Genomic DNA, 25,273 nt, shown 5'->3' on the forward strand with positions numbered 1-25,273 from the left:
AAACAGCTGATTCATTTTGTTTTAAATAAGAACATATTTAAAAGAAATTATCAGCTGAAAATTATTTTCAGAAACATTTTAGCTCACTGTTGAACAAAAAAACAAACTTTAAGTTAGGCCTACTGTAGCCGCGCTGTGTTTTTTGTTTAATCTATTAACCAGTTATTTATAACCATTTCACTTTGCTTTTGTGTTAAGTGTTAATTTTTTAAAAAATGACAGGTAATTTTAGACATTATTCATACTCCGAATTAGCTGACATGCATTTAATGTATGGAATGGGACACTACTGTAATAGTACTGAAGCAAGACGTTTGTATCAAGAGAACTTTCCTAACCGAGTATGTCCAAGTTCAAGGCTTTTTTCCACTATTCATCAACGTCTGTCTGAAACAGATTCTTTGATATCCAAAGAGCACATTTATGCAGGCGCCAGACCTCGATCCACTAGGACTGTTGAGTTAAAGGAACAAGTTCTTGATGAAATTTATGAAGATCCAGAGAAGAGCACGAGAGAATTGTCAGTGCAGTTTAATGTCAATCAATCTATTATTTTGAGGATCCTAAAAGAGCAACAATACCACCTCCAGAAAGTTCATACTCTATTGCCACGAGACTGTATTCCCCGAGCTGGTATTTGCCGATGGTTTTTAGAAAAACTTGTTAACCTAACTTTTAAACAACCGTTTTATTTACGGACTAGGCACACTTTACAAGAACAGCTATCGTTAACGTCCACAACCAACATATTTGGGCAGCTGAGAATCCTCATGCCATCAATCCTAATCGTCCACAACATCAGTTTTCGGTAAAAATTTGGGCAGGAATCATAGGAGATCATCTACTTCTGTTCGAGCTTTCTCCCAGGCTTAATGGCATATTCTACTTAAACTTTTTGAGAGAGGAGCTATTTATCTTACTTGAAGATGTACCTCTTCAGTTGCGCCAATACATTTGGTTTATGCATGATGGAGCTCCAGCACACTTCAGTGTTGCTGTTCGTGAACACGAACACCTGAATCACAGGTTTCCAAATCAATGGATAAGCCGAGGTGTGCCAGTACCATGACCAGCTAGGTCACCACACTTGAATCCTTTGGATTTTTATCTTTGGGGACACTTGAAAACCTTAGTATACAATACTCCGATTGATACAATTGAAGAACTCCGATTAAGGATTTTGAACGGAATAGGAATGATAAAGCAGACTACTGGAATATTTGAATGGGTCCGACAATCGTTATGCATTAAGAACAACGGAGGTCACTTTGATCATCATCTTTAGTCTTTTGGTATAAGTTTAAAGTCATTTAGATAATATGTTACTTTCATATAAGAATCAAACTTTGCAAATAAAATATTCGGTTTATAATGAAATCAGCTACAACCTATGAGTTATTAGTTCTCTCCTCATAAAACAGCAAATTTTTGTGGTGTATTGTACTACATAAGAATACATTTTATTCAACTTTTAATCAAATTTAGTTTACAAAGCTTACATAATTCTTTTCAGAATTAAATTCTCTACAATTTTTATTCCGAAAAATGATTTGTTTACTGGTCATTAGAGAAAGTTATTGGGCATCAAACGTACAAGTCTGTGTTTTTCTACTCAGATTTTTTGCATATTTTAACTTTTTTCTCAAAAACTACTCACACTACAGCTTCCAGACTAGTTTTATTTAGTTTTTCAGATATTTTTTCATATGAATCCACCATACGTTTTATAAAAACTAGTCCCCAAACAATTCAGCATCGGTGTATTTCACCAGAGGAACTGAATTCCAGGCGAAATCTTTCACTCTGTATAGCTCGCTAATGAAGCGTTTATGGATATATGTTTATAGGAACTTTTTTTCTTATTTTTACCTCTACTGTCACGTATTGGATTATTTTACCACAATTAAGAATCACCCTGTATAACTTTACAGTGGAGTACATTTTCATCATCTACAGAGTGTTCGGAATGTCACTGAACAGTGTTTACTTGAACTATTGAGGGAATTAAATATGTATGGCGTTATCACGGGTCTAAGTTTGTCAATCGTAATTCAAGTGCACAGACTTTTCAAACATATATAGTATAATATAATTTTAATATTGTGGAATCAGCATCGAAACTAAATTATTAATTGAGTATAGAGTGAAAATATTCTTAGTAACTAAGCGATAATGATAGAGTATGTTATTGGTCAGTGATTAGATTATTTTGCTAATTTTCATTGCTAAATACTCAGCTCCTCTCATATTAAACTCGATAACTATGTAATTAGTAAATTCAATTTCAATTTTTTTATATTTTTGGATTACTCTCCAACAGAAGGAGAGAACGTCTGATCAAGAATCTAATGAATTAGCAACTGAAGAAGAGGCCAAAAAGAACTTGCACTGCGTTCTGTTGAAGTCACACCATTTGCTGCGCACTTTCCATAGAAAAGGAGTTCTGAGTAGGAAAGAAGATACTAGGTATACCCACATTAATGTAAAAAGATTAGTATTTTTACAAAAGTTTCATTGATATTGTTAATGTGAAATCAAATTTTAATCGATAGCTCGCTCATAGCTCATATGAAGGAGAGAGAGAGAGAAATTGATTGATTCTTTTTATTAAGGGCGGAGTTAGGACTCCAGGTCCTCTCTGCCACACAATCCTAAAGAGAGAGAGAGAGAGTATTAAATTCAAGAAAATATTTGGCTGCATAAGTTAGTTTTTCGTTTATGGGACAACACGATTCGACAACAGAGAAAGAGTAAATTAGTTTTCTCAGGCTGCAAACGTATGAACACACCCATCAGGAATCAAAAACAAAAGTATTCTTCCGTGGTCGTCAAATCGTGTCACATAAACGTAAACCTATCTTTCTGAGGACATAACAGATCTCAACCCACACCAAATTATTGTTCATCTACAAGCAGATCCGGTGAGGGCTAGTGATATTCAACTCAAGAGCTTCACTCGGCCTAAGGTATAAGGTATTAGGTAGAATCGTTCCCAGAATAAGGTAGCCTATTTAAATGCTCTTTAATGCTCCTTCTAATATATAAAGAACTTACAAATTCTAATACTTGAAGTTTAGATGATTTCTTTTTCTGGTGCTTCATTTTTATTCTAATAATATAAAATAATCATAAAATATTTTTTGCAGAGAATACTCATTCACTGAAGAGCTAATGAGATCTTTCAATTTTATGTCTTACTTGAAGAAGCAGAAACAAGACGAGGCGAAAAGATATAAAATAAAAATCAAGGATGATGAGATGACCGAGGATATTGAAGTAAGTCCTCCCCAACTCAACCTAATATTATATCAAGTTCAGTTGTCTTAAGAGAAATATTTATTGCACACATATTTGTTGATAAATAAATAAGATTTATGATTATTGTGAATGTTCAGCTCTATTTATGATGGAGGCTATATCTTGAAACTTTATTGAACAATATTTTGTTAAATAAACAAGATTGAGCAATACTTGTACAATATCCTTTAAAATACTGTATTCTGTTAGTCACAGAAATATTTTTTTCCAGTTTACTCTTGAAAAAATTAAGAAATTGAAAAGAGATTGCGCTCTTCAGAGAGCTAAAGAAAGGGAGAAATCTGAACCGAAAAATCAACTGAGGACACAGAAAATAATAAAAAAGAGAATACAGAATATTTCAAGTAAGAAACAAACGGAAGAATGCAAATGTTGTGCTATACCAAACTACAGGAATTATTGAAAATCTTGTTTGCATGATTATTTAATTTGGAAAAAATGTTTACTTATTGGAATTTTTTAAAGTTATCCAAAAAGAGGCTACTCATCACTTTTAATAGTTGAATCTTCGAGGTACTGAGACGCGATTGTATTTTAGATTAATTGATTTTTGTGATCGTTACTGTTTTTCAAACTTCATAAATAAAAAATTTGTTTTTCAAACAAATAAATAAATATTCAACACAATGTGTTCAGTGTGAATATAGGCGAAACCCTCTTGTAACATTTCAGAAGTGAATGGAAATTATTTCTCTAATCAATCATTTGTTACTCAGTAATTATTCCATTCTTGTTTTGAAATGTGGTTACTTATCTTAATTTAGGGTTTTACACAATGATGGTTGAATAAATAAAAATTTCCATCACAAACAAACTTTATTGAATTGGAATCAATTCACTCTCGTCCATTTCATTTTATGTGCAGACAGTGTTTCTTCCAAATTTTTTTCATCAGTCAAGAACGATCTGGCACAAGATGTCTTGCAAAAGTAAACAGTTGTCAAAATTTCATTTATTCCGCAAATGTTGCACCTGATCAATTTTACAATTACCCACACAACACACTCGGTGAAAATGAAGCTTCTACAAGTGTGACATATAGCCGATGGTCCATTCATTAGAATATGTTTCAGTTGATTTGGTAAATTATTTTCGTTGATTTTTTTACAAAAGAATCGGGCTCGGTTATTGGATGGTATCGATGTGTAAAAATGTCGCAGTGAGAGTTCAAAAAGTGAAGGCACTCTGGCATCTGCTTCATCGTATATCTCTTTCAAAGGCTCCGGTAGAACGAGTAGTGTTTCCAGATTATTATCACTAGAAGCGTACTTCTTCCAGTTAACAACTTCTACTACTAAATTACAGTTTTTAATCACATCACTCTTCTTCAATTCATTCTGAAAATTAGTATCGTGTGTGTAGCTGAAAATACTCAGATTAGTTTTCATGAGGTGTGGATCGAGAGCATGTGAGAACACATCGTAAGACAGGTAATTGACACAAGGATTTTTGGAGAAGTCGATGATGGGTTTATCAACAAACGATATTGACGGCAGATATTGTAGTTGGTTATTCGAGATAATTACAGTGTCAAGCTGTGGAAGGAATACTAGATTATTGGGAAGAGTTTTCAGTTTGTTACGTTTCAAGTTGAGACTTTCTAGTGAGAAACAACAACCTAAACTTGCCGGAAGACTTTTTAAAAAGTTGTTTTCAACTGATAACAACGATAAAGCACCCAAAAATCCTATTTTTTTGGGAAGACTAGTTAATTTGTTATTATCACAACGAAGTTCAATGAGATTGGCTAAATCGCTTATATTATCTGGCAGTTTATCCAAATTATTATCACTAATATCTATCACAGTTAGATTTTTCAGTTGTAACACTTCTTTAGTTATATCTTTCAAACAGTTGCCATTCAAATATAGATTACAAAGATTTTTGAGGCTTCCTATCCAATCGGGCAGGATTTTGAGTTTGTTCTGTTTCAAGTAGATTTCTTCAATGTGCGTTCCGTAAACTTTCAATTCGCCTGGGACTGATGTGTAGCCACGGTAGTTCCAATGAAGGATGGGGTGGCGATCAATTTCTTCCACTAATTCTTCATCCATTTTCTAATTAAAATGTACAAAAATAGAATATTTGCAGAATTTAGTAAAATTCTAACATAACTTGATGAATGTTTATGTTTGTTTGACATTGAAATTTTTATGTTCTATATGATTATAAATTTGTGTCAAAATTGGAATAATTTTCAACTTTGTCCAAAGTAAATATAACAAGTTTATATTCAATTCATGGGAAACTAAACATTTTTTATAAATCATTTTTCATCAACAAACCAGTGTAGCAGTGAATTATGTACAAAATACATTAGTTTCATTTTTAGTGTAGCATATCGTGGTTTTTGTTCATCTGAGAAACAAAATAATAGTGTTTTGACTGAATTTGTGTTGAAAACACATGCTTTAGGCAGTGGGTGGACATGGATTCATAAATTGGCAAAACCAAATTTGTTATTAGAAAAACCAAATAAACCAAGTTTACTCAAAATAATAAAATGTGAGCTTTCTCTGGGGTACTTTCTAATCAGCAAATCGAATGACAGCTGAATATGTTTCTCAAGTATAGTGGAATAATATTAATAAACTATTAATAGAGTAAAGCTAAAAATGCACTTACGTGTAGGCCTACCCAAGATTGTATTAAATCCACAGCTTGTGATTCACTACATCTTTCAATCCAAATATAATTTGTTTATAAATTCATCACATTCCAAATAATCAACGTGTAAAATAACATATCAAGAAGCACAAATAATAGGTACGACATTATTTTTTGTATATAAGAAAGTGGCTAAATTGTTTTGTTTTCTTTTTATTCGGAATTTTTTTATTTGGTCCTAACATTGCTTAATGAAGAATATTTTTATTTCATTTTATAAAATTATTATGCGAATCACGCATAATCAATTCTCATGTTTGATGTTATCACACGTCACATCGTCCAATACAAAGTAAAATCTGTTCTAAATTGTTGTTAACATTCATCCATTCACAGAATAACATCAAGCTGCTAGAGCAAATTATTCAATATTTTGAAGAGAATATTTTTTAAAAAGCTGCCTTTTACAAGAATATCTGTGATTATGAATATCTAGCTGGGCTAATCTAATTCTCCAGTCTCTATTTAATACAAGTGAAGTGGTGATAAAAGATGATATCACAAAAATCTAAACTATCCACCAATAATATAACTTATAAATGAAAAATATTTTTCAAAAGTTGAACTATAGAATATAGAGAGGAATCTGAACGTAACCAATATTTCTGATCAATAAGCAAGAAAAATATTTAAGGAAAGCAGTCACTGAATTAAAATTAAAGATGAATTTTCAAGTTCTTCAATCCTGAACGTATAATTTTCCCAATAAAAATAGCTTTAATATATCATCGCTATTATTTATCTATATTTCGCCTTAAAAATCAACAAACGAGTGCGGAGATAATTATGTTAATAGATGACGTTGAGAGTTAAACAACATAATATTCACTGTCACTAATTGAAATTCTCAAAAACTGCACTTTCACTAATTTGAAGGCCCGTATATTCGAAGATCAACTTTTCTTCAAGTGAGTCATTAAACTTTTTCTTGATGTTCCATCTCTTATTTTTGATAGTTGTCACTCTCGTTTCATGCCATCTACTGGCAACTAGTAGTTTGTGCAGAGCGCATGACCTATATGAATTATTTTTAGCTTTTTTCTTCTAAAGCAGCTCTCGGCTATTAGAGTCTAGATGATTTTTATAATTTCTATTATTAGATTCTTCCCTCAACAAACGGCACAACACTGTTAATATATTTGTACGAATGACTTAAAAACAACACAATATAAACTTCTAGTTCATAAAAATAAATTTTCGGTCATATTTACCAACAGGTATTGACGTATTGTGTGACCTATTTGGAAAATTATCAGTTATAGTTTATATAATACGAATAGAAATAATAAAATATAGACTATTATTATTGAATTATGAAATTATTAATAATAAATTATGTATAACCGGTTATAGTGATTAGAATACACAAATGAAAAATATTACAATAAGGTTTACTTTATCTAGTTGATAGTATATTATCATTATAATTTATTAGATTATATGATAATTGATTCGATCATTGTACAAACATATTTGAATCTGATCTCATTGGTTTTTGTTTCTAGGCGTTGGAAAAATCAAAAAGTCTAAAATCTAAATTATATTAGCCTATTTTAAAAATATATATTATTATTCTTAACAGAGATATTTCGATACCCTGATGTCATGATAGCAAACCATGATATGATAGGGAAGGACTGTTTTATGTTTAAAAATAGTTTAAGTGCAAATGGATAGAGTTAAATATACATAGGAATCTAAGGAATTATAGTTATACTACTATAATATTTATTATTGGTTGATATATCAACAACCTTGAAGGCTTAAACGAGGCTTATGAAAAACGGTTCACGGTTCAAAAACGGTAATGAGCATTGGGACAGATAATGTTGAGAAGCTATAGGACCTACAGTTTAAGGAGGGTTCAGAACCATTGTAGATTGAATAGGACGAAAAAATACTGTAGTTTAGAACACAATTATCCCAACATTTTATTAAAAAACTATAATATAAAACATTTTATATGTACATGGTATTTGAAAAAGTCATAGAAACCTTTATGAAAGTGGTAATCAGTTGGTTTTATAGTCGACATGATAGAAATGAGGGGCAGTAGTCAGAAGCCATTCCTGCTCCACAGCTAAGCAATCTTTCATATACATCTGGTCGGTATGTACAAGTTCACAGAAAACTAGCCTGAAATTAGAAAAAAATCATGGATTATAATTTTGGAACACATTGGAGCACAATAATTTCTACATTTGTAAGTATACAAATTAAATTTAAAATAATAACATTTATCTTTAATAGGAACAACGATGAAGGAACCATACTTAGATCACTTTTCATCTTACATTATTTACGCTTCAATCTTCACTCATGTTATTCACACTCAATCTGAAAAATATATGATGCAATGATTGTGAGAAAAAACTATCTGAAAACTTTCTGTCTTGTTATTAAGGTAATTTTGTGGTAGATATCCATACTGAATGACAAAGCCTCTGAATTAGGTACTCTAAGACAATCAATATTTTTTTAACCAATTTTAAATCAGTAGTTTTGACAATATCAAGTTTTTATTCAATACAACTATTTCTATATGATATCACCATATCTATAGCTATAGTGACATTGATATAATATTGAATATAGAGCCGTATGATATTAAAAGTGAGTAGGAAAAGATTTGAGGGTTCAATATTTTTTTCTTAGTATTAAATTCAAGTATCACTGAATTACGTACATGAATAATACAGTAAGAGTACTTCTCACAAACTTGGAGAATGCAACTGACCATTTATGCGGACTCTGATTGTAGAGCACAGACGAAGGGTCGATTTTTAAGGGCAAGTCGCCGCGCACACAGTGATAGCTGCCGGAATGATGCAGGTAGGCCGCATTCGCGAAGAAGCCGGCCGTCACAGCCTTCCGCACTCGGTCTGCGCCCCCCCGACAGGACACCACCGGAATATCGAATTTGTTCAGCAAACCCAGCAGATGCCCCTTGATCTCCAGTGATCGCCTCACTGCCCTGTGATTGATGTAGTGTCGGCTGCACCACGACTTCGATTCTTTCTCGGCGATTTTGTTGTACGCCGAAAACACGTTCAGCCAGGTCAGAAGATCGCCTTCTTCAGCCTGCCAAATAAAACAAATATTGAATTTCATCGCGTGATTTAAAAAAATACAAATCAGATTCTCTTCTCACATTGAAATTCATAGTAAATCGTTATAATTAAGGAGACACTTCTAAGAGATATGTAACTTTTTTCTTTCTGATTAATTGTGAAAGTTATATTGAGGTAGTTATCCATACTGAATAAAAAGACAAGATTTTGTCCAACCACAGATTTGGTTGTTACACGAATATCAATCTCTGGTTTATCAGATGGTTTTGGTGTAAGAACTGAAACCGATATCTCGTTTTTTATAAATCTGTGTTTGGAGAACATCTAGTCTTTTTATTAAATATGTAACATATAAAACTAATAGAGAATGTATAATGCAGTTGATATACATAAGTACAAGAATAACGAACCTTCTCCCTGATTATTATCTTGTGAACCCTAAAATTAGTAAAAAATGTAACTTGATGTAAAAAATTGGATTTGCATTAACTTCTTCTTAGATATAAACATGCATAATACGTGGTTAAGTGGTAGAGTGAACATTACAAATAAAAATTAATTCTATTCTAAATGAGTGAGACCTGAGATTTATGCTTTTACTTTGAATGCCAGTGTTGTGAATAGCTGCGAGTTTTATTTAGTTATGAGTAAAATTGCTTAAACTTTTTGTTTTTTCATTTACTCCTCCACTATTTTCACATCCTTTCTCTTCTTACCGTTTACCTACTTATTACATGAGAAACTATAGTTGACAAGGTATTTCCCTCAATTTTTCATTCCAGGACACCGTTTGTTCTCAGGCGAGGTGGAGGTAACAAAATCCTAATTGGTGGTGACTTCAATGTGCGTTTCAACTGAGGGAGCAGTTGATGGCCTATTTTGTGAGTGAGGATCTCTTTTCATCCTGTCAGCATGGTTTTCTAAAGGGTAGATCATCACTGCTGTTGAAAAGTTGATAGAGGAAATTACCAATGCTTTTGAGGAAGGAGAATCAGTGTGCCTTACAATGTGTGACCTCAGTAAGGCTTTCGATAGCATTTCTCATGGTGTCCTGCTGAAGAAGCTGAAGTCATATAGAATTGGTGGGGCAGTTTTCAGCACTCTGTCCACTTACCTTGACAACAGACGTCAGGTGGTGAGTATTGATGGAGCCACCTCAAGCAGTGAATTGGTAGAGTATGGAGTACCTCAGGGATAGGTTCTGGGCCCTCTCCCCTCTATCATTTCAATTAATGACATTGGTCTAAAAATGAACGCTTTGGTATATGCTGACGACACTACACTGATCAATAGAGGACGTGATGTGTAGTTGCTGGGGCAAGCTGCTGATAGTTCTTTGAGGTCTGCTGAGAGCTGGTTCAACCAAAATAAGTTGCTGCTGAACAAGGACACAGAAGCTTCTCTGCTCCTTGGGACAGGTTGGTTGAGTGGTTGAAACTGATGTGAAGTTGCTGGGTTTTTCCTTGAATACCAGAATAAGCTGGACAAGTCATATTGTCCATGTTTGCTCCAAGCTGTCCAGTGCGCTCTATCTTCTGCGAAAGTTGAAATAAGAAATTGGTGCCGGATACCTGCTTACTGTCTACTATGCCATGTTTCACAGCCATGCCTGTTATGAACTTCACCTGTGGGGTCACTCTGGACGACTTGGTGATGTGCTGCTTCTGCAAAAAAAGGCTGTGCGAGTGCTGACGGGCAGTGACTACATGGCTCATTGCAGACCACTCTTCAAGAGGCTAAAAATGCTTACTGTTGTAAATCAGTACATTCTTGAATGTCTGGTTCGCATCAGAGACAGAGCTAGGAGTGCTGATACTCGTGGTGAGATACATGGCTATGGAACCCGTCAGACTCACCTCATCAACATGCCAAGATGCCGTTTGGCAAGGACTCAGAGGAGTTATCCTTTCATTGCCTTCAATATGTTTAATAAGCTGCCAGAGTGGGTCAAGGTTAGTGGAAGTGATAGACAGTTCCGAGCAGTTTTGAAATCACTCTTGGTGGAGCATCCATTCTACAGCCTGAGTGAATTTCTTGATAGTGAGATGACATTTTTAAACTTTTTTTGTGACATGTTTTATAAATCCTGACACAGTCTATCCAGCAGCGCTGGTCAATGATTCACAATGAAACTAAACTAAACTAAACACCACACCATTCAGCAAATTGTATGGTTTTAAATTCTAATGCGGGTTTTTTACTGTAATTGTTTTTAGTATTTGTATTATGATTTGGATAGATTGATTGGTGATCCGAGAAACTATTGAAGAGCTTACCTCGAATTTGTTGTGTTCGATTCGAGCTTTTATTCGCTCGGCACCTGACGAGGGTTCAATGAACAGAGATCTCACTTGCATCACTGCTAGAATAATTGCCATCTCCTCAGAACAACCCTCTTCACCTGAAACTCATTAAAACATTAATTATTTCGATGTCATGACAACCATGCATTATATTTATTAAACAAATTTCCAATTAATATACTATCCTGAAGACTCAAGTTTTATGGATTGCTTTAAGACAGCAATGCATATTAATTATTGATGAAACTGAATCAATTTAATCGAAGAACCTGAAGACTGATATTGGATATCAGGATAAAAAGCGCAACGGACGTCAATTTGTGCTCCCAGTTATCTAAGTTCTAGTATCATTTCCTCGATTTTCTAGTTCATATCTTGCATACACAAATATTAAAGGCATATATATTTCAAATACTACAGATAAATTGAAAACTTCAGATACGGTTCCCCAATACTAAGGCTACAAAGTCAGTTCGAACAACTATGGTAAACATATTGAAAGGAAAAAAAAATATAACTTATTACAAACAACATATAATAAAGGTCACATCCCAATCATAACAAACGATAAGTGAAAAAATCTGGTGTGGCGCACTCACACAACTTTCCTTGCCGTTATGAAAATTGATCAACTGAAGCTAGTGTTCCCGCGCATCTAAATTAGTCTACTATTCGAAGATCTAAGCCAGCTGGTGACAGGACAATAACGCTGCAGATACATGAAGTCTGCTATCTGTTCATAGTGAATGATTTAATAGAATCAATACTTGCCAACAGTTTGCAAATTGAATAATCTTATTTTCTCGAATTTCGAGCTTATTTCCAATTTTAGGTGAAAATGTTACTGGACATAAATTGTAGAGATTTTCATGCAGAATCTTTTCCACTTGGATTTTTTTGTTTATATTGTATTTGAAGCCTGATAATTGGGAATCTAAAGTCAAACTTTGCATAGATGGGGCGGAGCTCCTGAAATTTTTACAGATATGGGACTAGTGGCAGTTGATAGAGCTTATCAATGACTTTTTTACGTATAAATTTGATCAAAATCGTTGGAGCCGTTTTCGAGAAAATCGCGAAAACCCCTGTTTTTGACAACATTTTCGCCATTTTAGCCGCCATCTTGAATTGAATTTGATCGAAATTGTTCGTGTCGGATCCTTATAGGGGAAGGACCTTAAGTTCCAAATTTCAAGTTATTCCGTTGATTAAGAGATGAGATATCGTGTACACAGACGCACATACACTCATAAGCTGCGTACACATATTCGCGCTTCCAACCCGCACCGAGCACGCTCCTCCCTCATACCGCCCTCGTACCACCATCGAACCACAGTCGCTCCGCCCACGCACCCATCATGAACGTTACGGAAGATGTTAGATCTTCTCGCGTTCCCCGGTCGAACCACTGTTGCTCGCCGGTCTATCATCAATCGCTCTGCTGGAGTGACGTTCGGTTGCGGAGCAGAGCGAAAGTCTGTACGCACCTATACACACACACACACACACACACACACACACACACACACACACACACACACACACACACACACCACACACACACACACAGACCAATACCCAATAACCACTTTTTTGGACACAGGGGACCTTGAAACGTATAGAAATATAGAAATTGGGGTACCTTAATTTTTTTCGGAAAGCAATACTTTCCTTACCTATGGTAATAGGGCAAGGAAAGTAAAAAAAGACAGAACAATTAATTTTGAAGATTTATAACAAAAAACTCATCAACTAAAACACTACATTCAATCTAAAGAAAAGAGATAATGTAAAACGTGTTGGATAAATAATATAATAAGCTAAAAAACCCTTAAATATTTTTAAATAGATTCAAGAACCAAAATTGATAATTTTTGAATTATTTATTAATACAATCACAAATAATGTAAGTTGACCGTGAAAAGACACAAGCTCAGCGCAAAACTGTCTCTCTCCGGAATTTTGAAAAAATAATTTCCAAAAAATATGGTCTCTTCACTTTCATAAATATAAGTTTAATTTCAAATCCAAAGTTATTTAGGCTGAGAATTTGAGAAATAGTGAAGAGGAATAAAAAATAGTGATTTTACAGTTGTATAATTTCAAACATGATGTCGAGTGGTGTGTCCCTAGTGATATGGCCTGACCAGTTCCATTTCCTCTCCATATTTCTGGCAAGACAAAATAACAAAAAATAGAAGAACCTTACCTAAACAACATAAACTATAGTTTGTGTGTAGTTGAGAAGTTGATATTGTGGTAATTATTCATATTGAATGAAAAAGACTAAGAAATTGTCAAAGATTTTATCAGAGAGTTTATCAGAGATTGACAATGGTGTAATAACCGAAACCGGTCTTTCTAAGTATCAATAAATCTGTGGTTTTTTGACAATTTCTTAGTCTTTTTCATTCAACTATAGTTTGTATAAAATAAGTTGAGACTTGGCCGTACATCTGAAGAAATTACAGAGTTGCCAAATCGTGTAAAATTGCAACTTTCTCAAACTTCTTATTTTACCTCATAATTGGATGTAGAATATTATCCTCGATAGCCCAGTAGTGCTGAAATAGTTTCAGGGTTGAAGGATTAAAAGGAAATCCGATTTCTTTGATAAAATTGAAAACATTGCAAAGCTATGTTTTTCTTTTAAAACTTCCCTCAGAATTATGTGATGTCGTAATGATAGATATTTTTATATAAAAAACGGGGAGAATGTTACCTTTCTATTGGTTTCTGGATCATTTTTATCCGACCTAAAGTGATTTTTTTAATCAATCATTATGTTCGTTAATGTCGAGACATTTCGAGCAGAAATAACATTGAATTCTGAGGTTGAATTGGAAATTTGAGAAAGTAGCAATTTTACACGATTTGGCAACCCTGTAATATCTTCGTATAGAGGGCCAAGTCTCAACTTATTTTATACAGACTATACGTAATTTATGGTTTAATATTCAACTACTGACCAGCGGCTATGAGCGCCTTGGCATGCAGCGGCGACAGGGGGAACTCTGCCAAGCGAATGCCGAGCGGCCGGGTGAGTGCGCCGTCCTCAGCGCTGAGTGCACCCAAGGCGCAAAGCAGCTCCAGTGCCAGGAGGAGGTTGCGTGCGGGGGGCGCCGATGGAAACGAGAATCGCAACACGTTGTCGATACCCAGTGCTTTCAGCTGCACCACTGCACCAATCAGACTGCAGCGCTGCATCTCTGCCGGGCTGCTCAGCGGCAGCCTCTCAAAGTCCCGTTCAGTGTACAACCTGCCATCAATTATTCGCACTTTCATTCACAAACAATTCACACAAAAATACAGTGCATTTACACAAAAAATTCTAATCACACTATACAGAATGTCCCACGAAAGGTTCAAAGCAAAATTCATTCTATAATATTGTTTATGTTTTGGGCTTTGTTGAACTACAAGTATACTGAGTGTTCCACGATTGGTGTAACAGCTGAAAACTATATACAGGGTGTTTCAAAAAATGTATACACACGTTGAACCTCCATAGAAAATTTATTTACAATTCTACAAAGATGAATTTCAGAAAATTAAAAGGCTGGAAGTCCAATGTAAATGAAACATAAATAACAAATGTTAATACTGTTCATATAGGTGACCTGCAGCATCAATACAATTCTGAGTACGAGTCACCACTGATTTTATACATCGTATCAAAACGTCCAATGAGATTTCTCTACACACGGTTTGAATCTCATTCCAATGAATGTCTAGGTTACGTGGTTTACGTTTGTACACCACATGTTTTACTGTGCCCCATAAGAAATCCAGTGGTGTAAGATCTGGAGAGCGTGCTGGAAACTCGATTGGCCCCATGCGTCCTATCCACTGGCCCGGCAAATTTTGATCCAGGTAAGCTCGTACGTCCCTGTGATAGTGCGGCGGGGCACCATCTTGTTGGAAATAGAAATTATCATTACCGTATAATGCATGAATGGCAGAAAATATGGAATCAGCAAGCATTGTTGGGTAATTAATACCAGTGCTTTCAAATCGAAAAGGTCCAAGGCTGTTCGAGGTCGACCTGAATGACCTTTATGCACATAACACACTGTTCCATGAACTCCAAATTTATCTCGTATGCGTGTAATTGTAAATGTTAGCCTTGACGGTGGTTCTGTATCATACTCCCTTCTCCACTATATTTGAACTTCATTTACATTCTCAAATTTCCAGTACCACTTAATAACCTGTTTACGTTCATAAAAACTCAAACGTACGTCCGCCATGTTCATATTACAAATTTCAACTGACAATATAACATAGAGGGACGATTATGCTGGCACCTGGCGGAGAAATACAACTTTAGCCTTGTAGAGCGGGAAATCTACGATAGTTTAAAGTATGTATACATTTTTTTGAAACACTCTGTATATTCTACATGGAATTTCCAACAAAAATGTCCAGTAAAATTTTCTTATATCAACCTTCGAATTTATAATTTTTCGAAATTTTTGAAAACTTCAATAACTAAAAACTATCAGTCAAAATCTTATTCTAAGGATATGGTTGGAAAAGGAAGAAATGTCCAATAAGATTCATATAATATTTCCTTCAAACTTTTCATGAGCGCTCAAAGTTGAAAAAAAGTACATTTTTGACGAATTCAAAGCCAAACAGTTTGAACGCTCATGAAAATTATAAAAAAAGTTAAACAAAAGAACAAATTATATGATCTTAATGGGAATGTCTTTCTCTTTCCAACCATATTATTAGAATTAATTTTGACTGATAGTTTTCAAATTATTGACGTTTTTCTAAAATATTGAAAAATCTGGTGTGGCCAATACCTACTATTACTTCAGGCCCCACAACTAATTAATGACGTCATAACACATGTAGATTAATTTTTCCTAGAATCAGAGAAGTTTCTACTAGCTTATCAATGTATGCTCTCAAACTTTTGTTACTGTATCGATTTTTTATTGGATGGAATACTATCTAAATTCCAGATTAAAGACATTTGTATTTTATTGAAAATAAAAACACTTTATTCCACAAATGCAATAATTTCTCATACTTTCAGCTTGATAGACATATTTGATTCAGTGATAGAGCTATTGATAAATTCATCTCAACTAAAAATAATTAATAATAGTCTGTTTCAGGACCAAAGGAGAAGTAAATCAAAGGTAAACTAAATTGGGTGTAACTCTTTTTTTACGAAAGAGGCTCCCACAGACTTAGATTACAATAAATCTGTGGTACAGAGAAACCCATCAGGAGAATGATTTCCATTTAGGTGTGAAATCTTTAATCTTAAAATGTTATGGACAGTTCCAACATTTGCATTGACTTTTTAATTTATTAGTTCAACAGTTCTTCCACACACTTTATTTACACTGTCCTTTCACACTCTACACTGTTATTTCACATTTTATTTCTGTTCTTTCACACTTTAATTACATTTTCCATTCACAATTTATTTACACTGTTCCTTTACACTTCATGTAAACTGTTGTTTTGCAGGATTGCAATTATTTCTTCTTATTGCTTGTATCCATTTTCGTTTCAAAGTTTTATCTCTCGGAAAAGAGAATATAGAAATTTTTGGAGTCTTTTTATGATTCCCACAAGACAATTGGGTACTCAACAATAGAATCCCTTGGTTTAAATCCCCAAATATACCATTACTTTTTACATACAAATATTAGAAGAATGATGAACAAACCATATATATTCATTGAAATGGAAGACCGTGAAAATAGAATTCGTAATTGTAATTGGAATTTTGTTGGTTTCCTTATCAGATGTGATAACAAGCATCAGCGCTCTTATTTTGCTTGCCTATCGCCAGTAGATCATCGATCTACTTGTGATGACGTAATAGTTTATCATAGCTTCAGTTGTGGGGCCTGAAGTAGTACTGAAGTAATAGTAGGTATTGGTGTGGCGCACTCATACAACTTTCCTTGCCGTTATGAAAATAATTTTTAATAATCAATCATTGATCACCTGACGCTAGTGTTCACGCGCATCTCAACCCTACTATTCAAAGATCTGAACCAGCTGGTGACAGGACAATAACGCTGGAGACACACGAGGTCTGCTATCTTTTTATAGTGGATGATTTGATAGAATCAACAGTTCCCAACAGTTTGCAATTGAATAATTACATTTTCTCGAATTTCGAGCTTACTGCGGGCTTACTTACTCACAAGAAAACTTACTGCGCAGACGCAGGAATAGGAAGTTTACTCTACATGTTGCTCTACATTTGAAGTTAATTTTATGAATTAAGTGAGTTATATATAAGTTCTAACTGTTATGATACCGACCAAATAGTGATAGTGTGCTGTTGTATGTAGTGAATCCTTTGTAAATTGTGTTTGGACTCTCGCAGCTCTAATATTGTGTTTCTGACTTCATACTTAACCTAAGAATCGGCTAGTTGTTGAATTTAATTCGGGGGTACCTTGTCAAATCATGTTTATTCACAGTAAACAGTAAACAATAAGGAAATAATTATATGAATGACCAACTGTTAATATAGCCCAGTGATCTGAACGGAACTTCTTATCTTTGTCTACCGTTTCAAGTGATAAGATAGAATAGCTTCTCATTGATTTTGTATCGCTAGTGAATGCAATCAGCTGTGCGGACTTTTGTATTTTGGCGGAATTATCGTATCATAGCAACGTAGTCTTGAACTCAGGTGCTGGCGGGAGAGTTTGAATTACGATACCTACTTACATCGTCAAATCTATATATATAAAAATGTTATGTTGGTTTGTGTGTAATGCAAAAACTCCAAAAGTACTGGACCGATTGAGTTGAAATTTTAACATGATATAAAATCCGCATCAAGGATGGTTTTTATCTACTTTTTACAATTTTCAGGGGCGCTACGCTCGCCCGAAAATTTTAACTTTTTTGTTTATGGATTTTTCCGATTTTTGACTTCACATTCGGGGTCAGCTCGCGAAAATAAGTCGATTAAAAAAAAAAATTGACCGGGCTCGCAGGGTGGCCCGGGGGAGGGGTGAAACTTTGGCCATTTTGGCCAGATTTGAGCTGAGTGCTGCTGCAATCAAAGTGCAAAATCTGACCGCTAGATAGCGCGCATGTTTCAAAACGCAGCTTCAACAGGTTCGTGAGATATAGAGTACCGGTAAACTACACTCTTGATTACCGTATGTTTTCCGGTACAATTATTGGATTTCAATTACTTTCGCAATTCAGAACAAAGAAAGCATACCGATGCTTTTTTTCGATAATAAATTCGTGTTTCAGTGCAAATAATCGTGTTACTTGTGTTAATATTGTAGTAATTTCAATCAGTGAATGGATCGATACCGGTACCAATTAATTCAATTAATTCGGTAATCAATTGGCGATTCAGTCGATAGTGTGAGTATAATCTTATCGATGTAAATCAATCTTGTAATGAATAATAATTATTGAGGCTTTTATTCTTGCATTTGTGTATTCATAATTTCTCAATTGTCAATGTTTCATAATCCTCCAAACCTTAGTTCATAAGCTGATCGGCTTATCTTATAGTTTCAATATCTTATTTCTATTTCATATTCATGCTATGTTTCCTTCTATCATAAAACAACGAGAAATAAAAAAAAATTCTTATCTCTTTTCTACTAACATACCGGCATTTGACAACGGTGTTGTTGATAATACGATCTGGGCTGTGTTGCATGCTAAAATACAAAGTAGGCTAATATTTTAGTAGTCAGCTGGTTATTTGATCATATAAACAAAATGAAGGGATAGATTATAATAATATATTAGTCTATTAAATAATTGATATAAGTTGATTGTTGGAAAGGATTTATGTACAGTAGTTTCAATACGCAATGCGAGATGATCACTCAACGTGACCAGCGTTTAATGCTCAGCCGGTCAGTTTCATTCCCGTTGCATCAGAGGCTCAGCATCAAAGATCCTCGCGTCGGTACCACTTGGAAAGTTACCGAGTGAGAGCGCTTATCAAAAACTGTTTTAATTTCTTTTTTCTAAAAATTTTGCTTTTTTTCATTTTATTTCTCACATAAACATTATTTTTCCTTTTAGTTTTGTAATTGCACAATAAACCAGATTTAACAGCTCACATAACACAGATGTTCATAATTTATTTAACAAGCATAATATTTGTGGTTCCCCAACACATATTTTATATATAGTGGGGGCCACAGAAAAAAAAATAAAACATTCAATCACAATGTGCCACTGCGAAGCGTGGCAGGGTACAGCTAGTTACTGTTATAAATGATATAGCTCTCAATCTTCCAATAAAGCATTTTTCTCACCTTACGGTTACAACAACATAATAAATATGAACTTCACTATCAAACAGTGTAAAACATCCAGAGGTAATGCTGCTATTGAGTACAACGGTGTGAAGTACAGGAAAGCATCAACCTCGAATAAAGGCGATGTTACAAAAACTGTTCAGTATCGATAAAAACAAATTCAAATGTATCTATTGTACGGGAAATAAATGGATCGCACGAGCATCTTATTAGTCAGGCTGGTATAGGCCTAACTACTGAAATTGACGATGAACTTTCCATTGTGGACAAACAGGATAGTTATTCTGACAATGATAGTTTTACTACCCTTCGGACGTTAATAGGTGACAATCAGTTACAACAGGATAATGACAAATTAAGAGCCAGAATAAAAGTACTAGAGGAACAATGGAATGCGGCCATCAATCGTTCGATGGATCTGGACATTCGTTTGATGGAGATGAGGACTTTTGAGCAGCCAGGGAAGCCGGAGCAGGAGGTGTCACAGGAAAGCACCCTAGTCGATCGTCTTAGCCGATTTCTCAGGACTGAACTTATTGCTGACTCTGATATGGACTGTTCTGTCACTGTTAAAAGTGATTTGGATGCTGCCTGGAAGGGAGATGGATTTTGCAAAGTTCGGCTGGCACACATCAATGTGCAATCTATTAAGAACAAAGTCAATCTTCTGAACATCTTTAACAGCGACACAATGTGTGACATTCTCAGTATTAATGAACATTGGTGCACAAAAGAGGAACTTTGTTTGTATACACCAGATGGATATCATTTGGCTGCTGCTTTTTGTAGGTCTTCTTCATATGGCGGTGCTGCAATTTACATAGATAATTTGTTCCAGCATCCATTCTCTGTTGTCGATTTGGACTTTCTATGTGAGCAAAAACAGTTTGAGGCTGTAATGGTTGCTTTCCACGATCTCAATTTGTTGATTGTGTCAGTGTATCGTACCCCAGACTCTTCCATTGAAATTTTATCTCGCCTACTTGACTTTGTATCTAATCACTCCCAACTATGCAATTATGAAATTTTAATAGCTGGAGATATTAATATTGACCCTACGGTTAAAAGTTCTATGATAGGTAAATTTATAAACACACTCAAGTCTTATGACTGTTTCTGTCTTAATTCTCATCCCACTAGATTGAAGTCTTGTTTGGATAATTTCATCTCCAACATCTACCCCTCAACATTTGAATGTAAAACTGTACAACCTCATTTATTGGACCATTTGGGTTTAATTTTGAATTTTATAGTGTCTGAAACAACTTTCAAATCCTCACCTTCCGATGAGACAGCCAAAATATACAATTATAGAGTGTTGAATGGTCTTAGTGTTAATAGTTTTAAGAGTAGCCTAAATATTATTGATTGGGAATAAGTTCTTGATGCTGATAACCCTGACAGGGCATTTAGTTGTTTTATGGAGATTTTATGTCATAACTTCAATGTTCACTGTCCTATAAGAAGTAAAACTAGTCGTCGTCCTCTTGATAAACCTTCCAGAGTAGGAAGTTGGTACTCACCCTTATTGAAAAACATAAGAACAATGCTTGATGTTAGCTAAGTGAAAAGTAGGTCTGACCCTGATATGCTGGAGAATCACAAAAGAATCAAAAAGTTTTACAAGGAACAAGTAGGTTTAGCAAAAAGGAGTTCAAATGATAAGTTTATTTTGGGATCAAAGAATATTTGTAAGGCGGCGTGGAGAGTAATTAATAATGAGACAGGATGTAGGCCTACCCCAAACAAGAAGCTAGAATCAAAGTCTCATATATCTGCAGAAGAATTCCTGAATTTCTATATAAATATCTCAGACAGGGTTAATAAAGCTACTGACAATTCTAATATAGCTACTGCAGTTGATATCCTGAAATCATGTTGAGATAAAAATAGATGAGGCAAAAAACAGTAAAAAAGATAAAAAATTTATATTTAAATATTGTAGAAGCTTCTCTGATGACAACATCTCTATGTTCATTTCAGCTTCAAGTCAGGAAACTTGGCTTGATGTATTTAACTCCGATGTCAAATGTGAATATGATACTTTCAATAAAGCCTTCTCCCATTACTTTAATACATATTTTCCAAGAAAGTTGGAGAAACAGAATATTAACCAAAAGTCATGGATAACACCAGAGTTGAAAGTAGATAAGGAAGAACTCATCCATCAAACTAATAGTGCAAGATTACTCAGGGATAGAACTATAAATATTAATCTTAAGGAAAGATCTAGGATATTAAGAGCAAAACTAATCCAAAGAAAAAAAACCTATTACGATAACAAAATAAAAAATTCCAAAAATGTTATAAAAGAGACTTGGAGAATAATAAACACGGAGGTTGGAAATAAAAATAAACTATTTAAAAACCTAACTTTAAAAAGTGGAGAGAATATTTGTTGTAATTAATAATGAGACAGGACGTAGGCCTACCCCAAAGAAGGTTTTTTCAACTTTTCTTGAATTACTTTTCGAAAGAGGAAATATATATAGGAGACTCTCAAAACTCAACACAAAGTGATGGTTTTGCAAATGTCATTAATCAAGTATTTAGATTCAAAACTATTGATTACAAGAAACTTGATAAAATTATCTCTAGTTTAAAATGTAAGTACAGTGCAGGATACGATGACGTACCAATCACCATCATTAAAAAGGCCAAACAAGTTTTGTTGAAGCCACTGCTACATCTGATAAACTCTTCTATTATTACCGCAATATTTCCTGAGCAGTTAAAAATTTCAAAAATTATCCCAGTACATAAAAAGAATGATGAAAATGATATTAACAATTACCGTCCGATTTCTATATTACCAGCAATTTCCAAGATTTATGAACGTGTAGTTTCTGACCAGCTTCTTGAATATTTGGAGAAAAATGTACTTTTCGACTCCTTCCAGCACGGGTTCCGTAAAGGAAAATCAGTCAAGACAGCAGCAACAAAATTTATCGAATCTGTCATTGACTCGATAGATAACTCGGAAAAAGCAGTCGTGATATTTTTTGATCTCACACATGCTTTTGATAGCATTTCGCACAGGATTTTGCTTGGTCGTCTTAAAACTTTAGGGGTGACAGGTGTATCTTACAAGTGGTTTGAATCATACATCATGAACAGGAAAATGTTTGTTCAAATAAGTCATATGAATCACAAGGGATTCAGGAATACCTTCAATTCAAAAATGAGAACAAGTAGGTGCGGTGTACCCCAAGGCTCAATTCTGGGACCAATTTTCTTTATCTGTTATCTGAAAGGTATACCATATCTCGAAGGCAATAGTGAGATAGTTTTGAATGCTGATGACGCAAACTTAAAAATATCAGCCAAATCCCAGAATGAAATTGAGAGAATAGCAGAATCAAACCTCTCTACTTTGGCAGAACATCTGATGAATAATAAATTAATAATTAATATGAGTAAAACGAACCTATTGACATTCACAACACAGCAGATGAAAACATTTTTTCCTTCAATAAATTTGGACAACAAAATTATTTCTCAGTCCACTTCTACCAAGTTCTTGGGATTAACAGTAGATCAAAACTTGAATTGGATATGCTTTTAGAAAAATGTCTCCCTTTTGTAAAATTGAAACGTGGAAAATAATTTATTTTGCCTACATACACTCTATAATATCTTTTGGTATAAGTCTTTATGGATCTACTTCAAATCAGAACATGGATTCAATTCTCAAAGCACAAAAACAAGCGATAAGAATAATTTTACACCTAGACCCCATAGCATCAGTTGAAGAACATTTCGCTCACTTAAATGTAATGACAGTTTACAGTCTTTACATCTTTGAGACAATTATGTGTGTGAAAGTAAATCTTGGAAATATTTTGACGTTAGGACATAATCATAGGTACAGCACTAGAAACAGAGATAAACTTTTACATATTTTGCAAAGCCATAGACTTGAGTTCTACAAGAAGAAGCCCACATACATAGGAGCCAAGTTCTATAACAAGCTACCGACGCGAATCCAACAAGAGCCGAATCCCAATAAATTCAAATTGGAATTAAAGAGATATTTAACTGAAAGAGCTCTTTATAATATCCAAGAATATCTAAATGAATGAGATCAGCTCCTATGAGTTAAATTGTATTGTATGTTTGTATTGTATTCTGTAGATGTTTTATTTGTTATGTATTTTATTTTTAATTGTATCTAATCAAAGATATATAAGATAGTAAACCTAGCTGTTACATCAGTTTCACTATCCCTATCATTATAATTTGTTGATTTTACAAAGATAAACAGTTCGGTTTTAGAACAAAAACGAACCACATTACTGAACTGGTGCCGAAACCCTATTTGTTAAATTTGTTTGTTTTTGTTTAAATTTATTTCTTTTAGTTCAGCTTTGTTTCTATTTGTTTAAATTTGTTCGGTTTTTGGCTTCGTTACTTCCTTTTACCATGGCTGATGATGAAACTCTTCAATTAGCCTTTATGAATGTGCGATGTTTGATGGACATGGTCAATTCAATTCATCAATTCACAGGTGAGGTAAAAGAACTTTCTTTGTTCTTGGAACGGATGGATTCTTTACATTCACAAATAATACAAAATAATTTTCATGATTCGTCAACGATGATTTTACACTCTTACTTTCTTTCGAGTATCGATACCTCAGTGTAGATAGAAATAGGAGTTTTATTCACGTCCACTTGGGAAGATGTAAAAAAGGCGTTGAAAGAGCGGTATGCTGGTGCTCGGACTCCAGTAGCAGCGAGTATGTTGAAACTGTTACAATTGAATCCGGATTCAGGAGAATCAATTTTTGATTTCACCAAACGTATGGCACAATCATTAAAAAGACTCAAATCAACGGTTTTAGACTCTTGTCCGAACAATGATGAAGGAATTTCGAGGAACAGAGTCTATGATGAATTACCAATGGAAGCCTTGACAAACAATCTTTCAACACAATTGCAAACTGAAATAAAGATTACAAAGCCGAAAAGTTTTGAAGAAGCAGTTGCTTTGATCAGAGACAAAACGACAGACAGAGAGGAAGTACAGCCAACTTCTTGTTGGCAAATAATAATAATAATATCGAGTGACCTGGCTGGCTCAGGTCTGGTGTCAGAGTTTTCAGGTCGCAACTGATCAATTTCAGGGCCTCTGACATGACCTAACGACTGCTTTTTAGGCAGCCGGGACCGACGGCTTAACGTGTCCATCCGAAACACGGGAGTGGCCCGAGATAAATATCTTGCCCGGGCCGGGATTTGAACCCGGGCCTCTGAATCATAAAGTCAGCATCTGATCCACTCGACTACGGCCACTCCTTGTTGGCAAATAATCAACAGGCGGAGATCAAGTTTTCCAATACAGTCATCCAATAAGGAAAGAATTCCCAGAACTACTTTTTGTAATCAACGGTCTGATGGCATGCAAATGAGACACAGGCCTACAGAAAAGCCTTTTTTAAGTAAGAAAGAAAAATTCATGGACAGACCTAAATGCTGGGAGTGCAGTGAAGAAAGGGCATTTTGCCAGAAACTGTCCATATATTTATCGGCGAAAACATGAACAAATGACTCAAAATATGATATTTAGATGTATGTTTCTTACCCAGGAACAATGCCCTAGGCCTAGAGTATTGGTAATTTCCCTA

At 34.5% G+C, this 25,273-nt stretch overlaps 3 protein-coding genes across 3 annotated transcripts in view; 1 reads left to right on the forward strand and 2 right to left on the reverse strand.

Moving 5' to 3' along the window:
- The window catches only part of LOC111058998 (spermatogenesis-associated protein 17-like), a 263,715-nt gene extending 259,770 nt beyond the window's left edge, over positions 1–3,945 (forward strand). Inside the window, exons 6-8 of the mRNA XM_039432669.1 lie at positions 2,321–2,466; positions 3,147–3,276; positions 3,530–3,945. Of these exons, the coding sequence (XP_039288603.1) occupies positions 2,321–2,466; positions 3,147–3,276; positions 3,530–3,721 (468 nt within the window). The 3' untranslated portion in view covers positions 3,722–3,945. The remainder of the gene's footprint in view (positions 1–2,320; positions 2,467–3,146; positions 3,277–3,529) is intronic.
- Positions 3,946–4,115: 170 nt separating this feature from the next.
- Positions 4,116–5,505, reverse strand: LOC111058999 (leucine-rich repeat-containing protein 28). The gene has a single exon (XM_022346591.2). The coding sequence runs from the start codon at positions 5,370–5,372 to the stop codon at positions 4,149–4,151; it is 1,224 nt and encodes a 407-aa protein (XP_022202283.1). The 5' UTR covers positions 5,373–5,505; the 3' UTR covers positions 4,116–4,148.
- A 2,392-nt stretch (positions 5,506–7,897) lies between these two features.
- Positions 7,898–25,273, reverse strand: part of LOC111058996 (probable ATP-dependent RNA helicase DHX35) — a 48,306-nt gene continuing 30,930 nt past the window's right edge. The window contains exons 9-12 of the mRNA XM_022346586.2: positions 14,329–14,618; positions 11,333–11,457; positions 8,723–9,066; positions 7,898–8,121 (exon numbers count right to left, since the gene is read on the reverse strand). Of these exons, the coding sequence (XP_022202278.2) occupies positions 7,998–8,121; positions 8,723–9,066; positions 11,333–11,457; positions 14,329–14,618 (883 nt within the window). The 3' untranslated portion in view covers positions 7,898–7,997. The remainder of the gene's footprint in view (positions 8,122–8,722; positions 9,067–11,332; positions 11,458–14,328; positions 14,619–25,273) is intronic.

This window comes from Nilaparvata lugens, chromosome 1 (assembly GCF_014356525.2).
Source record: "Nilaparvata lugens isolate BPH chromosome 1, ASM1435652v1, whole genome shotgun sequence".
NCBI lineage: Eukaryota > Metazoa > Arthropoda > Insecta > Hemiptera > Delphacidae > Nilaparvata > Nilaparvata lugens.

Coding starts and splice junctions, on each gene's coding strand:
- LOC111058999 (XM_022346591.2), bottom strand. CDS start 5,372: ATGGATGAAGAATTAGTGGAAGAAATTGATCGCCACCCCATCCTTCAT.